This window comes from Leptopilina heterotoma, unplaced genomic scaffold, assembly GCF_015476425.1.
Source record: "Leptopilina heterotoma isolate Lh14 unplaced genomic scaffold, ASM1547642v1 Lhet_299, whole genome shotgun sequence".
Taxonomy (NCBI): Eukaryota; Metazoa; Arthropoda; class Insecta; order Hymenoptera; family Figitidae; genus Leptopilina; species Leptopilina heterotoma.
The window spans coordinates 312,434-329,021 of record NW_025111002.1 but is presented as its reverse complement, the minus strand read 5'-3'; the positions used below and the strand labels follow the sequence as shown (position 1 = coordinate 329,021).

At 31.6% G+C, this 16,588-nt stretch overlaps 2 protein-coding genes across 4 annotated transcripts; one reads left to right on the top strand and one right to left on the bottom strand.

The window, feature by feature from the left end:
• The first annotated feature begins 23 nt into the window (after positions 1-23).
• Positions 24-13,218, top strand: LOC122504453 (NGFI-A-binding protein homolog). Of its 3 annotated transcripts, none has more exons than XM_043615575.1 (12): positions 24-192; positions 780-1,039; positions 9,232-9,333; positions 9,415-9,552; positions 9,648-9,964; positions 10,028-10,234; positions 10,310-10,560; positions 10,646-10,751; positions 11,159-11,229; positions 11,303-11,408; positions 11,553-11,615; positions 11,747-13,218. In XM_043615575.1, exons 2-12 carry the CDS (start codon positions 808-810, stop codon positions 11,852-11,854), a joined length of 1,701 nt encoding a protein of 566 aa, XP_043471510.1. In that variant the 5' UTR covers positions 24-192; positions 780-807; the 3' UTR covers positions 11,855-13,218. The 3 variants fall into 3 exon arrangements, 2 of the variants coding, with proteins under 2 accessions (XP_043471510.1, XP_043471509.1); XM_043615574.1 differs by having other exon boundaries at positions 648-1,039; XR_006301834.1 differs by lacking the exon at positions 11,747-13,218 and having other exon boundaries at positions 24-1,039; positions 11,308-11,408.
• An 863-nt stretch (positions 13,219-14,081) lies between these two features.
• LOC122504444 lies at positions 14,082-16,519 on the bottom strand. Its single transcript, XM_043615564.1, has 4 exons — positions 15,936-16,519; positions 15,645-15,827; positions 14,395-15,529; positions 14,082-14,311 (listed from the first exon to the last, which is right to left on the bottom strand). The coding sequence occupies exons 1-4, from the start codon at positions 16,074-16,076 to the stop codon at positions 14,229-14,231; spliced, it is 1,542 nt and encodes a 513-aa protein (XP_043471499.1). The 5' UTR covers positions 16,077-16,519; the 3' UTR covers positions 14,082-14,228.
• Positions 16,520-16,588: the final 69 nt, after the last annotated feature.

Sequence of the window (16,588 nt, the reverse complement as noted above, 5' to 3'; positions counted from 1 at the left end):
GGGACATGAGCATTTCACGACATCTCACTGCGTGCGTTTTCGGCGAGGTGGGGGATTGAGGATCAGTCACTGAGTATAGTATACTATGAACCTCACTCCTCTCTGCAAACAATGTGCAGCACGCTATCGTGCGGTACACGTCTCGATATCTTTATCATTGTTAATATCATTATTTTTCATTAGTTGTTGATGGTATAAAAAAGGCAAATTCAAATTATAGATTCTGTAGTGTTGTTGAAAACTATTAGTAAATTTATATGTAAATTATAGCTGCAATAAAATAGAGATTTTTCCTCTTAGTGTTCTTTTTCGTTTTTATCTATTATAATTTACTAAAATATTAATAATAATAAGAATAATAAGGAGGAAGAAAAATAGGAATATAGTAATAATATTCTAAAAGAAAAAGTGAATACACATAATAAAAAGCCGGCCGGCACAACACGTCGTTGTGATTTGATGTGTGTGTGTGTGTGTGGGTGTGCGTCTTATAAACTCTTTTGCATGTTTTTTATATTATAAAAATATTTCTCTGTGATAAACTTTTGTTCAGTTTTTTGTGCCTTTCCTTTTTCACTGCGTGTGGCAATTGCAATTTGGTTTTGATTTTTTATGAAGCTTGTAGGTTTTTTTTGGTTTGTTAAAAGTTAGCAAAACAGTGCTTGCTGAATGTTTTACCACTTTCAATTAGCCGAGACTAAGTCGTAGTGAGTAATAATTCTGTCTAAATTGAAAATAAATTTGTTGCTATCTGAATGCGAATGGGGTGTTGATGAAAGGTGATAGTGAAGGTGTCGGTTGTTGGGCATGGATTCGAGGGGACCGGCCTCCGAAGAGGCACCTCGTGGCGTCGCGACTTCCTCGCCGGTGCCATCAACTCAGAAGAACGTCACTGTGTCCAACACAACCCCGATTGTTACGACACCGACGACCGTGCAAAGCGTTGTTTTGATTTCCAGTCCACCACCAACCGCACCCTCACAAACTGGATCTGGACTTCCAAGTGCCCGAATTCTCAGTAGAAACATCAACGGCACATGTAAGTAGCTTTATACCATTATAATTCAAGTTTGATTACAGTTTGAGATAATTATTTATTCTAATGACCGATTAAAATATTTTGTTGCAAATACATAATTATAATGAAGGAAAAGTTGGACTATTATTTATTTATTTATTTTTTATAGGCATATTTCATTTCAATTTCTTCCATCTATATATAGATATATCTATATATATTGTCGTTTTTTGTTGCTTCCAAGTTTTTGTCGACGACCTGCGTTGTGCGTTACTAACAAAGCATAATTACAGGGCCTCGATTTTGTTTCTCGCGCTGAGACTCTGGCTTTGCAAAGAAAGTAAAAAGCGTAAAAAGCACTTCTCTGAGTTTAGTCTCCATCTCAAGCAAGCAGCATAACTATCTATATAGCTTTTTCTATCGTATGCGATATCCTCGTCCTCGTCTCTCGCAATTTCGACTTTCAGAGAGAACACAGCAAAACCAAGCAAAACCACCGACCGACTTTTTTGTCAGTTCTCTCTGCTGCTTACGACTCGACTCCGACGATGCTCGTCCGACAAGAACGAAGCTGCAAAAACATTCTCTCGCAATGCTCGCGCCGAAAGCGGAAGAAAAAGTGCGTTTTTGCTTGCCTTCCTCCCGTTCTTTCCTCCCTTCGCAACCCTCACCCCCGCCTTCTCTATATATTTCTATCTTGACTACCCGAGTCGAAATGCTTTTTACTTTTTGCAAGGATGAGTCATTTCCCATCGTTCAGATGTGTGTACACAAATAAAAAGTATAGCCAGTAACTTTTCTTTATACGAGCTGCATGCAAAAAAGGGAACCTGCTTTTAATGTTTTTAGGGTTTTTAGACATGAAATTATACGACTCTTCTGTGTTTGTGTGTATCTTCAATAATTAAGATATTTACTCTTATTGAAATTGCTTTAAAATACACGCAGTTGCATTAATATTATTTGCGTGTTAGAATAATAATCAAGATTCCACCATGCTAGAAAAGTCAATAAAAATTATTGTGGATCCGAATATTTAAAAAAAATTGTTAAAGACTTGCTTTTTCCAGTGAAAATCATATACTTTTCAAATGTATATGTGAACTTTAAATACAGCTGCGCTTACAATAATTGCCTAAATAATTCAACTGTCATGTTATAATGGTCTAGTACATTTATATACCTCCTCTTCGCGTCTGATTAACTTTTTGATATTTTAAATAGAATATACCTGAATGTAATCTAAATATATCAGGAACTCTTTTGAATGGTGGGCGAGTGCACTTGAATAGCGCTTAATTTAGAAAAGAAAAGAAAAGGATTCACAGAATGTGTATAGGGAAAATCCCAATTCTAAATTTATATATTTTCTGTTCAGCAATAATATCTGGCTCTTATTTGCTTGAAACCTTTATTTTATATATATTATGTCCGTACAAGTAATAATTAACATAATTTATCTGCCAATCATTTTATCGTATATATATAGTAAAAGAATATTAAATATATATATTTTACTATTTAACAAATGTTTTCAAGTTCCTAATGTCCTAATATTTATGAAGATAATTAATTTATAATTACATAAAAAAAGTCAGGGAATTTTGATCGGAATCCTGGAAAATTATTTTTTTCTAAAGTTATTGTGCTTATTATTGAAATCTATTTTTTCTTAAATATTTCAAAATTAATTCAATTTTAAAAGAGTTGCGTTTACATTTTTCATAAATACAGATAAACTTCAAAAGGTTGTAATTTGAAATTTTGTAAATATTTCAATTTTGAGTGAATTAATTAAATAATAAAAATTTCACAGAAATTCTATTATTTACAAAATCTTTATAAATTTCTTCGCAGTAGGGGAGAGTGGGGCAAAATGGGGTAGGCGGGTCAAATGGGGTACCTCTGTTTTTCCATGATAGGTACTTTTAATTTTTTTTCTCTCGACATATATCATTCATGTTGATAAGAAACTGTTATTAATTATGAAGACACTCCAAAGAAAATTTTTTTTTGAAAGTTATACAACTTTTAAGTTTTAAGCAAAAAAAATATGAATTTTTTTCAAAATTAAAGTGCTCTCCAAACTTTTTGGGATAATGCATTTAATTTGGCAAGTGTGGGATCTTTTTCAGTACTTATTCTAGAGTAATTTCCAATAGAATAGATTGTTTAATTGTTTACAATAACTTGTAAACATTGCATTTTGTTTTAATATGCAGTGTGGGGCAGAATGGGGTACCTAAGTGTGGGGCATGCCGGAAGCTACGCCGTTTTATTAAAACTATTTAAAAACATTATATTATGCATATTTAAAGGTTTCCTGCAGAAGAATCGATATTTTTGCTTCGAGGCATTTATACTATCGATGTTTCATTATCGATATATCAATATTTTGTAATATCCATGTTTTTTTTTGTTAAATTCTAATAAATATTACTTGTTTTTTCATAGTAATAAAGAATCCTACTTTTTGTTTGTATTTATAATCTCATACAACAAGAATTTAATGAATTTTGAAAAAATACTCAATGTTTTGTATAGTTATTTGATGCCACCCCATTTTGCCCCACGGGTGGGGCAAAATGGGATTTTAGCACTTTCTTAGAAAATACGATATAAGTTCTTTCAAAAATTTTTTTCTCCGCTATTATCATAATTTCCTCAAAGCTAAGTGTACAAAGAAGAATTCTGAAGTTTAGCTGAATCGATTTATTCGTTTGGTTCTCTGTAAACAGCCAATTTCAAAAAGGTACCCCATTTTGACCCACTCTCCCCTAATTGAAATATTTTTAATAAATAATCAAATTTTTAAAAATTATTTTTAACACAATTTTAAAGGAATATCTCGAAGAATGTATTATAATTATTCTTAAACATTTTTATTAAAATTCATCAAAGAAATTCAATTTTTTGAAAAAATTCAATTATTTTCTAAAATTTTAATAAAATTCTACGTAAAAATTTAATTAATTTCAATAATTTATCAAAATTCAATTATTTTCAATATCTACTATTTCAATAAAATTTCAATTATTTTAAAAAGTAATATAATAATTCTTCGCAGAAATTCAATTATTATGGTCAAAAGTTTAAAAAAATTCTCTTCAAAATTTCAATTATCTTTATAGGTAAATAATAAAATTTTTCTCCAAAATTCAATTATTTTCAAGAACTTTTCTCAATTCAATCAAATTTTTTTTACAGAAATTCAATTATTTTTAATATACAATTTTTACCTAATTTCTCGAAAATTAAAATTATTCGTCAAAAGATTTTTAATTACCTATTTAAAAATTTGTTGATAAAATTCTTTATGAGAGTTAAATTTTAAAAAACATTTAATTCTTGAATAAATTATTTATTTTTATATTTCAATAATTGAATTCTCGTAAAATTTTCTAATAAAAATTGATTTAAATATGAATTGAAAAGCAAAAAGTTTGGAAATTATAATAACAATAATTGAATTGAAGTGGATGAAAGCAATTTTGAATAAGTTATTAAAGTAACAATATTCTTAAATAATATAAAATAATGATTTTATCAGTTGGTGATCGATTTCTTCATGTTTTATAACAATTTTTTATAAGTTGTTTAATTTCAAAACGGTTTAAATTAAAAATTTTTGAAAATGTTAATTCTTATGGAAAAATTATATTGACTAAATATTTAGATATTTAAAAAAAGATAAATATAATTATATATGAAAGTTCCATGTTTATTTGTAAAAATGTATTAATATCGCGATATACATTTTCATTTAATATATAATAAATAATTATTTTCCATTATGCACTTGCACGGTGTCAATGTATTAAGATGAAAGTCACAAAAAATTTATTAGTTCCCACGGTAAATCCTTCCGTGCGAATAAATTATTTTTTTTCTACACTTTTCTGTTTCTTTTTTAGTCAAGAGAAAAGGGTTTGCAGTACCAAACTCGAATTTTTACACGAGACGTTTTTATACTTTTTTTTCTGCAGGGTGATTCAATATACTATAATATGTCAAAATAATAAGAGTCAGTTAACATATAATATGAATAATTTTTGCATCCTCTCAGATTGAATGAAAATAAAATTGGTAAAAACTTAAAAATAACAATAAGTTTTAAATATATAAAGGTTCGCAACTTTTCTTTAAAGATCTCGAATCAGCATTAAAAAATGTACTTACTAATAAAAGCTTAGCTATACCTATAATACCTATAGAAAGTTTATTTAGTGCGCAAACTGGAAAAGCATCTATCCCACGATATGTCAATTGTAAAAAATCGGAACGACATGTTGAAAAGACGTGCTTAAAAAAACCTCTCGCTTCAGACCAACATCGTCAGCATAGACAAAAAACTTATTAGAAAAAAGTGTTTCGTAACGAGAGGTCGCAACAAAAAAGCAAGGCCTATTGAAAAGAGAGCGCGATGCGACTACGTCAAGTCCTTGGGTTATTCTTTTTGTTTTATCTCGTTTTCTCTTTTAATTTTTTTCGCGGGAAAGAGCCAAATCAGGCAATCACGTGAAGGTTCTGCCAAAAGGTGCAAGGAAAGGTGCTTGAAGGGGATGAACAAGGGGGCACCCCTTTTCGGAGCGGTGTATATGTATATGCATATGGTTACGTATGTATTTTAAGACAGGTATAGAGCGACGCATCACGTCGCATCGCCCTTCTGGATTATCGCTTAAACAAAAAACAAAACAAAAAAACTTAAAAAAAATTTAAAAAAATTCCACAAGAAAAAGAAATACAACTTCCTCACTACCCCTTTTGTAATCTTTTAAATTTATTCAAGAAATTTCTCTTATGGGAACCAAAATAAATTACACAGTATATGCAAGGTAAAAAAGTTGCAAAAATTAAATGTATAGCATTTGCATAATGTCAACTTTCAATAAAGTTAATCCCAAGTTTGCGGATTCAATTAAATATTAAGGGTTTTTAGTTAAATTACTATAATTCCTAATTGCGGAAAGGACTCAATTAACCGTGTAAGAATATTTTATATAATTATTTAAACATACGTGATAAGCCCCTCGAAAATTTGTTAACTTGACCGTGTATTTTGCAGAGCAAACTTTTTGCAATACCTACAATAGGCTTGTCAAATCAACTGAATATATTGTAAGCATATAGTAATGACATTTTTTAATTTTTTGATGGGTTTTCTTTGCTTTATTTCAAAAAAAATATTTTCTCAGTTTAAGAAGTATATAAATATTATAATATACCTATAATGCAGTGTCCATGGACATATTCCACACACTAAAAAAAGTAATCTTATCATTTTAGTTATTTTAGTTGATTCTTCTTTATATTATAGTCTTTATTTATGATTATCAAGTCATTAATAACTACTGATGATACACTAAATTAAATGTTTTGAATTAAATAAATAATATACACTGTTGGAAAAATCTGTATTAAATTTGTTAAACTTTGTATATATGTATGTATATTAAAGGTGCGCAAAAACTCGAATTTAACATGATGACTCGAAATTCGAACCGAACCGATTCCACGTTATAATATTATTCTTACGAAGAGAATCGAATATTTGAAATTTGCACAGCTCTATTGTAAATTTAATACATTTACATTAAATATAATGTAATTTGTATTACATTTAATATAAATTTATATTGATGTTCATGAAAATGTACATTAAATTTTTAATAATGCGGTATTGCATATTTGCTTTATATGCAATTTATTAAATTTAATACAGCGTCCTTTCGAAGTTTCGAATAACAGTATTTGTATAATTAAGAATTACTTACAATCTGTTTCTAATGTTTTCAAGTCATGTGAATAACTAATGCAAATTGTTTCAACTGAAAGTTGACTTGAAATTATTCTTTAGAATTTTGAAATAATTCGATTCTTTTCGCAAAAGTGAGCGATTCTCGACATAGTTGAATTTTTATGCAGCTCTATATAAAACGGAGTTTCATAAAAGTTAAATTGAAAATTATACTTTGAGTAGTGTTAAAATTTGTAATAATATAATAAGTTTAGCTGCGCGTTATTGAAGATGGAGGCATTAATTGACGTCAGGCAGCCATTTTTATAATGTCGTGTGGGTAATAATGCAATAGGGGTTGAAATGAGGGGTGAAGCTTATGGGCTGAACCTATCTTGTGACCCACCGGGACAAGGCCCCGACTACTTTTTTCATTCAACCAACCATTTACAGAGTCTGTTCACAATAAGTTGCGTCACACATTTTTAAGCTTTTTTTATATCCTTTCCCCCCTCCTATTTTTCATTACATAAAAACTGCGGAAAACGTTACAAAAGGTAGATTATTATATGCAATCTCATCTATTAATTGTATTATTTAATTTACAGTTTATCCGGAATTAATTATAATATAATAATTTATGCGTTTTGAAATATAATAGGCAATTCTTATTCTAAAACTTATAAGATTGCAAGAGGCCTTTCATCCCTTTCGCCGCTTTCGCCCAAGCGGCCGCGGAATCAGCTCAGTTTGATGATGAGATGAGATGAGATGAGATGAGAATAGTACAACTGATAGATAGTTAGTTGTTGCATGCGTCATAATTGGGAATGTGAAACATTATTATGGTATAAATATAATTCACATCAGTCTTGGGGGGTTCGTTCTGCCGGATTGTGCCGGATCGAAGAAGTGATGGAAAGGGATTCACTGGCGACTCAGTCCATCTGCCCAGTGTTTTGTCCGCCGCCAGGAGAGAGGAATCGTAGCAAAAACTCACCTAACCCTTCCTTTTACAATGTCGGCAAAAAACGAAATACTAACCGCCGTGCACAAACGGGCGCTAAGAAACTAGACTCGTTTTTGTGGGTCGGAGCGCGCCCAGCTTCGTCAAGTATCGGACAAAGAACGCACCCTCTCCACCCTCTGTCATTTCTTTCCGTCCAACATACATGAACAATCTTGCTGAATCTTGCTGTACATACATACCTATAAACTTATTATAAAGAAACGAATTTATTACATTTCTAAATTATCATACTTTTTCCTTCTTGCTTCTTAAACGCATATATACGCACGCACTCAACCACACACAACATTAATTGTTAACATCAATTGTTGTTGTTATTATTATTATTATTATTATTATTATTATTATTAGTTTTCTTCTACATTTTAATACCTTTGCGTATACATAAAACTTTTTACTCTGCGGGAAAACCTACTCTTATTTAAAAATAAAATTTTACTTTTTTCTCCTTTTTGTCTCTTTTTTGCAATGTAGCTTTATTGTGAGCGTATATGCATTACCACGCATACTGATTTGATGTCTATTGTCTGTCATTTACATAACAACTTTTTTTCATGTAAAAGCAGCAGGGGCATCGTTTTTATGGGTGGTGCCCGAGGATAGAAGCAATTCTCGACACTTATTTGAGCATTATTGTCCCATTTCATGAAATTTTTGACTTTGAAATGTTTACATGCGCTTTACATTATCGGCCCCGCTTCTTAGTAAATAATTTAGAGTGGTGATCAGTGGTGACCAGTGGTGACCGCAGTGGTGACTTTAAAGGAATCGAAAAAACCTCTCGAGTTCCATTTAATAGCCGCATGCGGTATGCAGCGCAATGCAAGTATATGGCAACTATATGGCATCAGTTGTCTGAGTGGCGCAAAAAACGCGTGCATTGCTATCCACCTATATCGCAGGCAACTCGGGACACTACTATATAAAAATCTCGCGAGACAAGTCACCCTACGCACGGTCCAGATCGCTTCGTGCAGTCACTATATATATGTATAGCGTGAGATCGGTCCTGCTTCGTAATAAGATCCGTTGGCCAGTTTTTTAACACCCTCCACCTATATCCTGACGAGAAAAGTGGATCCCCTCTCCTCGCCACAACCCCACACACGCCTCTCTACCTGTATTAATTTATACGCGGTACGTGTGTGCACGTCGCTATGTTTTTCTCACAATTCCTCGAAATTTGCAAGAAACTAGTCCACAGCAAATACTATTTGCACTGCCTTGTGACTTGATCCGTTGTCCATTCTGATCTTCAAACATCAAATCAAATCAAATCAAATTTTATTTATTTATTTCATCAATCAAAATATCTGATGCGTAAATGTTTCAATAACCACTCAGCACTCACTTGCATTTAATGCAAGTTGGAAATTTGGAATTAATGCATTATTTTCCATAAATATCGAATATGAATAATCAAATGTTTTGCTTTATTTTCAGTGGTTCAAACTTCAGTACCTCAAAATGAAGCTGAATTGCAACTTTATAGAGTAATGCAGAGAGCTTCTCTCCTTGGATATTATGACACGCTTCTTGAAATGGGTAAAATAAAATGTTGCTTCTTTTTTATTAAGTATAATATAATAACATGTATTTTTAATAAATGTATCTTATTGTTTATAGGTGGCGATGATGTTCAGCAATTATGCGACGCTGGAGAAGAAGAGTTTTTGGAGATAATGGCACTTGTCGGAATGGCTAGTAAACCGCTTCACGTGAGACGTCTTCAAAAGGCTCTTCAAGAATGGCTTACGAATCCTTGTAAAAATCCATTTCCTCTTTCAAGGAAATTCTTCTTTTGATAATATATACTTATAATATATTTGTTGAGCCTAAGTATAAATTTCCATTTTCAGCCCTTTTTCAAACACCAGTAGTTCCAACGTCTACAGGAAATTTGAAAACTTGTTCAGCAACAGGATTCTCCTGCATCAGTCCAAGGCTTCAGCAGGCGAATCCGACAGCAACAATTTTGACAACAAACTCACAGTCAATGACGTCAGCTTCCACTCCATTCGTGGCGTCGCACTTGTCCATCGCGTCCTTGCCTTCCAGAAGCGTCAGTCCAGTCGTGCCTGCGACACTGACCCCCGCCGCCTCCTCGACGTTCAGACTCAGTCCCAGTCCGAACGCTCCGTCGTACCCAGCAGCTCACAGTCCAGGTATTCTGCAGGTGAGTTGACTCGTGCGAATTCGTTCAACAGATTTTTTTCAATTAATTGTTTGCGTGGTTGAGGTCGGCGCATGCGAGTCGTCGTGCGGAAGTGGAACCACGCCGAGTCCCAGTGCGATTGCGCCGGCCAGTCCGCCGCAGACGACGCCGACCCTGCTTCCCTCGCAGGTAGAGAAGCTCGCCGACGCCGCAGAGAGACTGGCGACTTCGCTCAGGCCGCTAGACCCGAAGCCACACAATGTGAAGAAGAAGATATGCAAAAATCTCGAGGTGCTATTGCAGTGACAGATTTCCAAGTGAACTTTCCGAATCTCGTGTAGTCACGCTGGTTTATGCTCCTTTCAGATAGTGATGGCCATGTCGGACACCGATCCCCGCAGAATGGAAGAAATTAGGAAATACGCAGCAATATATGGAAGATTCGATTGCAAAAGAAAACCAGAGAAACCACTCACTCTGCATGAAGTTTCAGTGAATGAAGCAGCTGCTCAGATTTGCAGTTTCGTTCCTGCCTTGTTGACAAGAAGAGATGAACTTTTCCCCCTTGCAAGGCGAGTTGTCAGAGACTCTGGATATCACTATTCTAAAAATCAGTAGTGAGTGAAATTCAACTCGTCATTTCAATTTGTCAGCAATTCGCACCTTGTGATTTGTGTTCTTTTGTTCTCTTTTGTTTTGCAGTTTGTCTTTATCCAGGCCGCACGAAAACGGCGATGAGAGCGACGCGGAAAGATTGAAACGCCAAAAACTGGAGCTAGAAAGTGTAGAGGGTGAAGACTCGACACAGGTTAGATTGCGGCATTAAAAGCAAAAATAAATACCTAAATAAAATTTGACCTACTTTGCACATTCAATTATGGTCAATGTTGATTGATATCGCTAACAGCTAATAAGTCGTGTTAGTTCTAACCCGTTCGCACATCACATGTAGAGCAACTCATCACTCGCACTTTTCTACGAATCTGAAATAAAGGTCAAGTATAGCATGACCGATGCTTCTGCTGGGTTATTTTTTTGAATTGCATGTTTGCATGTTGTTGAATTGCACGATGGAGACGAGGCTAATCAAATAAAATTTCCAATGAAACATTCTAGTCTTAGTTCATACTAAAAGACTAGAATTATCAACTTTGATTATTATCAATCAATCCATCTATCGTTTTCCTACCTGTCTGCAGCAGTTCTCTGTTTCAGGTGGAATTAGATCTCCGCTGTTCAAGTTTAGAAATTAATAATTCTACCAGAAGAAGGCAAAAGTCAACAAGGTGAGAAACCTTTTTTCATGTTACATTCATAATTAAATGAATAGTGTTTCATAAAAATTGCTGGTTCTTTCAGTCCAGTTTGGGAAGATAAGGGTGATAATGGTTTGTTCAGTTCTAATGTTGAAGAAATAAGCGACTCCGATAGTCAATTTTCCTTTTCAAATGGAGAATCCCTGCAGGTGAAGAATTCAATATATTCAATATATGAATAGATATATAATGTAGATCACTTTTTGATTGATTTTATACTGATTTAAAGCTCAAGAGAGTATGTCAATGCTCAATTATTAATATAGTGTAATATCAAATTGTTTTTATTTTAGGACGCTAATGATGTTGAAGGGGAAAAAACTGATAAAGAAAATGAAAATGATTTCAATCTTAAGGTATATATGTATACTTAAAGGGATCATACTAAACTAAAAAAACCTATCACAGTTTTCCAATACAATTTATTTGATTATTAAAATGACACTTAATGTACAATTTATTAAGAGAGTTTACAATTTTGTTGTAGGTAATAGCGTCGCGTGGAGATAATATAATTGCAGTAGCTAATCCAGCACTAATGAATTGCAATCGCTCAATAAAGGAAGAGCCAGTTGATGAAAAGTCAGTTTTATGATTCATTCCTACCGCAAAATTCAACTATTATATAAAATTTTCGAAATTCTGAGCACACAAATTGTCAATGTGTTTTACACGGGCAGTCATCGATTGCGTCCCGTGAGGGGAAATAACCTTCATTATCTTCATTTTGTACTTTAAAGATTTATTAGTTGTAAAGTTAGAAAAAGAAACTGCAAGTTTCCAACTGCTCTGTGTTAAGAGTTAGTAATTAACAACAATTATTTGTTATTTAATTAATTAATTATTAAAAAAAAATTGACCGACTAATTTTTTCTCGTGTTTTATTCTTTAGCAAGTTGAAAAAAATTATTTCTGACATAAATATTATTTTTTTCAAGAAAAAATGTTTCTCACAAGCGGTGAAAAATTCCATTAGTTAGTATATAAGGACGGAGACTCCTATAGCTTTCGGTTGTTGTCGGGATGTCCCAGTCTCGCTTTGCGGACTGTGGACACAACCAGCAGAAACAAATTATACTACAAATGGTTTTTGAACAAAGTAGTAGTTTTCTGCTTATACGCAAAGAAATGTGTGTGTATTTTGAACGCCATCCCGACAAAAAATGTACCTAATCCAACCTAATCCATTTGCCTTCTGCAGTTTAACTGCGATATGTGCCTATGTCATTGATTTCATGTCAATATGATATACCACGGAAGTATGAACTGACCACAAGTATTCATGCATCTGAGGAATGGATTGTTGTTTGAGGTACTTGAAAATATAGCTTTCTTCTTTATCCGAATGAAAGTTGTAGGCAGTTTTATGCGACAACTCGATTCTCACTTCCCCTCACGGGACGGAATCGATGATCGTCCGTTTTACACAAAGTACATGGGTCATATATTTATGACATATAACAGTTATTTTTTATACTGTATAATGGAGAAAAATGGATACTCAAATTTATTATCAAATAAATATATAAAATATTATTTTCCTGAAATAATATATAAAAAATTATAGTATTATATGTGCGTTAATAAATTTAAAACTCATTAAAAATGATGTAAAAATTAATATTTTCGATTCTCTTATATTAATGTTTCTATGTAGAAACAAATAATATGGTTACAAAAATGTCTATATAATGACCTTTCTTTCTAGTCACGAAATGTATTATTATTTTATTATTATATTTTAAGTAAATTTTAAAACTTGTTAAATTGTTGACTATATGTATGAGTGAATTTGAATTTTTATTTTTTACACGAATAAAACGGGGATTTAATTTTTAAGATTATAAAAACGCTCTACATTCATATAGATTATGTCATAAAGTCTTAAATATTGACAAGTAATATCCATTTTTCTCAATTGTTTTTCAATTGTTTTTAAATTTTTGTATGCGTGAAAGAAATTTTTATTAAAATTGTTATTGGAAAATATAAATAGAATATTATGTATTTTGAAAATTATCTAGTTACAGATGTAGAATTTTATTATGATAAATCATAATTTTCATATATTGCCCATAAAATGACCCGTGTATTTTGAAAAATTTGCATAACTCAATTGTAACTCTATAAAAGATTGAGCTTTATATTTTCTTATATACATATGTAAATGTATTCATTGTAAATAATATCATTTTCATTTTACCCAGTAAAAAAATTAAAACATGTAATTAAATACAGTAGCTGTACGCATCGTCTTTACACTTTATTATTAATTGTCTTTCATTTAAAAGAGTAAAATGTAAATCACTATAGACTGGAAATAAACTACATGACGCGCTCAAAAGAAAGATATCCAAACAGCAAACAATTATTTTCGAGTGAAACGCGCGTCTGTAGAAATATTTTAGACAAAAATAATAATTATACCTAATAAAAGTCGTTTTTCATTTTAGATATAATTAAAGACTTGATTAAAATTATATTGTTTGCTGCTTATATATCTATTTTCAGAGGGCGTTGCAAATATTATGAACACGTTTGCAGATAGTTTTATAAACACATCTTGCCTCTACGCCAGCGTATAATTATATACGTAAGAGAAAATTTGTTATTTAGTTTTATAGCAAAGAAATCAAAATAAAAATTATTTTCTAAATTCAGAGGTTTAGATTCTTTCTTTCGACAGAGATATTAATAAAATTTCGCTTAATTATTATTCCTTGTCAAAATTCCTATTCAAATTCGTCTTTCGAAAATCGTACAACTACTTTGTAAAATGGTTTCATGGTTCAGGTTATTAATAATTATTATTAGTCTCTTTCTTTTTTTAATAAAAAATGTTTATTTTCTTAAATCATATATTTAGAGAATAAATATTAAGGATTAATAAGTAATATTTAATAAATTTCTAAATTTAAAGACTATGTTATACGAATGTAAACAATATTGCGCTTTATTCCTCGAGTACGCTATAGATATATATCAGCCTCAGTATTAATACTTTTTTTGTTTCGAAAGAAATCTTTCATATAATGTTCGACAGAGGCTTCATCTGAAAAAAAGTTAATTATTTAGTTTATAATAATAATAATAATAATAATGAAAAGATTGAACGTTAAGGAAGGTAGTACTAACCGGGAAAAGTATTGTTAATAATGAGCATATCAGTGGCGTGTCTGCAGATAGTTTTAAATAATTCTCGGCTAGAGATTCTCCTTTGATTATAAAATGGAGTTAAATGTTTCACAATCCAAGGAGCAATTCTTTCCTTACAAGCTTGCAAATGTTCTTCAATACAAACTGGAGACTCTGGCATTGAATCCTCATCGTCAGATTCGCCAAATAATGCAATAAACTTATCTTTTATTCGACCATATTTTCGATAATTTAGTAAGGAAATTTCCAACATTTTTGATTTTAATTTCGACGACTGGTGAACTCTTTCGACAAGCCAAATTTCATTCACTTTCTTTCTAAACTTTGAACTCTTTAAATCATTAAATCCAACCGGAGAGCTTCTCACATTGCGCTTCTTGGCTTTCAAACAACTGATATTTGAACTTGTTTTTCGTTTACATTCCTGTAATTTAAATTTCTTGTCGACACTATTTTTCGGATTTTCCGGATCTATTTCTAAAGTTGTTTGCGAAATTGAATTTTCCAATTGATTTGAAGACGAAGAGTGTTTCTCAATAAGCGTCATAAGATCGCTGCTGTCATCACTTTCACAAAACATATCTTCCATCGTTTGAAAAAGAGAGTCCTGCGAGTCGTCTGCTTTTGAAATAGTTGATTCATTCAAGATATTTTTGGAAGTCATATTTACAGTAGAATTTCCATTCAACAATTTTGACTGGGAATTCACATCACCATTTTTGGAAGTTGTTCTTTGACATTCAGCATCATTATTAAATATACTCTCACATTCATTCCTTGAATCGAGACAAGTTTCAACTTGAGAAGACTGATGTTCACTCTTAGTTTTAGTGTAATCTTGAGAATTGGAATCCAAGTCATTCGATAAAGATTCAATTTTTGTTGTTGATTCAACAATTTGGTCATCACAATGTTTCAATAAACTGTCACCGTGTGTGATTGGAATATTGTCTTCATTCGCTGGCGATATATCCATAGGTTCATTTTTCAAATAAGTTGCAACCACTTGATCCGTTTGTACAGCGACATCAGATTTTTCTGGCGTTGATGTCAAAAATGACATTAGAGATTTGTAAAGCTTCTGCTCATTTGTATGTTCCTTGACTTCAGAGATCTGGAGAAAAATTTTATCAACTCTTTATATACAATGATTGTCCTTTTGAATGTGCTAACATTCAACTAATGATAAACTAAAATTTAAAAAGTATATACAATATATATTAGAATACCAGTTTTATCATTGCTTTTCTATATAAGGAAGTTTCCAAAGCATTTCGGACTGCAAAAAGTTCCATTTGACTAGCACAATTTTTGACTCTGCAATCAAAGTCTTCAATGCTGTTTGTGGTACAGGAAATGGCATAATTACTTAAAAGAGATTTGTATAGGTAACTAAAGTACACTTGTCGCACCTAAAATCAGATAATCTTTTATGCTTATAGCCATTTAATTTATATAATTAATTATAACAAAAACACACTGTTCAATGCTTATAAATGCGTTATTAAAACTAAACATACCATAGATTGGAGACGAAGAAAATTATCCTTAAAGTCAGCATTATTAGCAAAATTTTTGTCATTAATTGTCGGTATTGAAAGGGAGGATTTTTTATTCAAATCCAACATTGTATTTTCATCGTCATCGCTGCCAGTATCCATAATTTCATTTCTTCTTTATTTTATGCGCAAGATAATTTTATATTTTCGCCTTTTAAATGTAAACAGCAATTTTATAATTTCTTTTTGTTTCGCAAAAACAAAAACAAAAACAATTTTTTTGTAATATAAAAAACTTTGTTTTCATAAAACCAAAATATTCTTGAAAAATAAACATTTGAAACATCAAAATCTCTCAATACATTTAATATTTATAAAACCTTGTGGATACAATAACAATATAATATATTTAATTGGAAATTTCAATTATTTGTTATTGATTTTACTGTTATTCTTCTTTATAAACTAATGCCGCTTCAATAAAACACAATATTTACACGCATTTTATTATTTATATGTTGTTATTTTAAGAGCGATAGGAAAAAGAGGGAGCAAGATATAGGTTTAAACTCTTTTTGAGGTTATGTAGTAAGGTTAGGTTGGTAAGTATATGTATATATGTGCGATTATGATTATTGAAATAATTCCTTTTGGTGCAATCAAATACACTATTT

What these genes read in the sequence shown, in the direction of transcription:
- LOC122504453 (XM_043615575.1), top strand. Translation starts at nt 808, where the DNA reads ATGGATTCGAGGGGACCGGCCTCCGAAGAGGCACCTCGTGGCGTCGCG. An exon ending in TGACACGCTTCTTGAAATGG is followed by an intron (nt 9,334 to 9,414) that starts GTAAAATAAAAT and finishes TATTGTTTATAG; the next exon opens with GTGGCGATGATGTTCAGCAA. An exon ending in AGAAGGCAAAAGTCAACAAG is followed by an intron (nt 11,230 to 11,302) that starts GTGAGAAACCTT and finishes TGGTTCTTTCAG; the next exon opens with TCCAGTTTGGGAAGATAAGG.
- LOC122504444 (XM_043615564.1), bottom strand. Translation starts at nt 16,076, where the DNA reads ATGGATACTGGCAGCGATGACGATGAAAATACAATGTTGGATTTGAAT. An exon ending in TTCTTCGTCTCCAATCTATG is followed by an intron (nt 15,828 to 15,935) that starts GTATGTTTAGTT and finishes ATCTGATTTTAG; the next exon opens with GTGCGACAAGTGTACTTTAG. An exon ending in GAAAAGCAATGATAAAACTG is followed by an intron (nt 15,530 to 15,644) that starts GTATTCTAATAT and finishes ATTTTTCTCCAG; the next exon opens with ATCTCTGAAGTCAAGGAACA.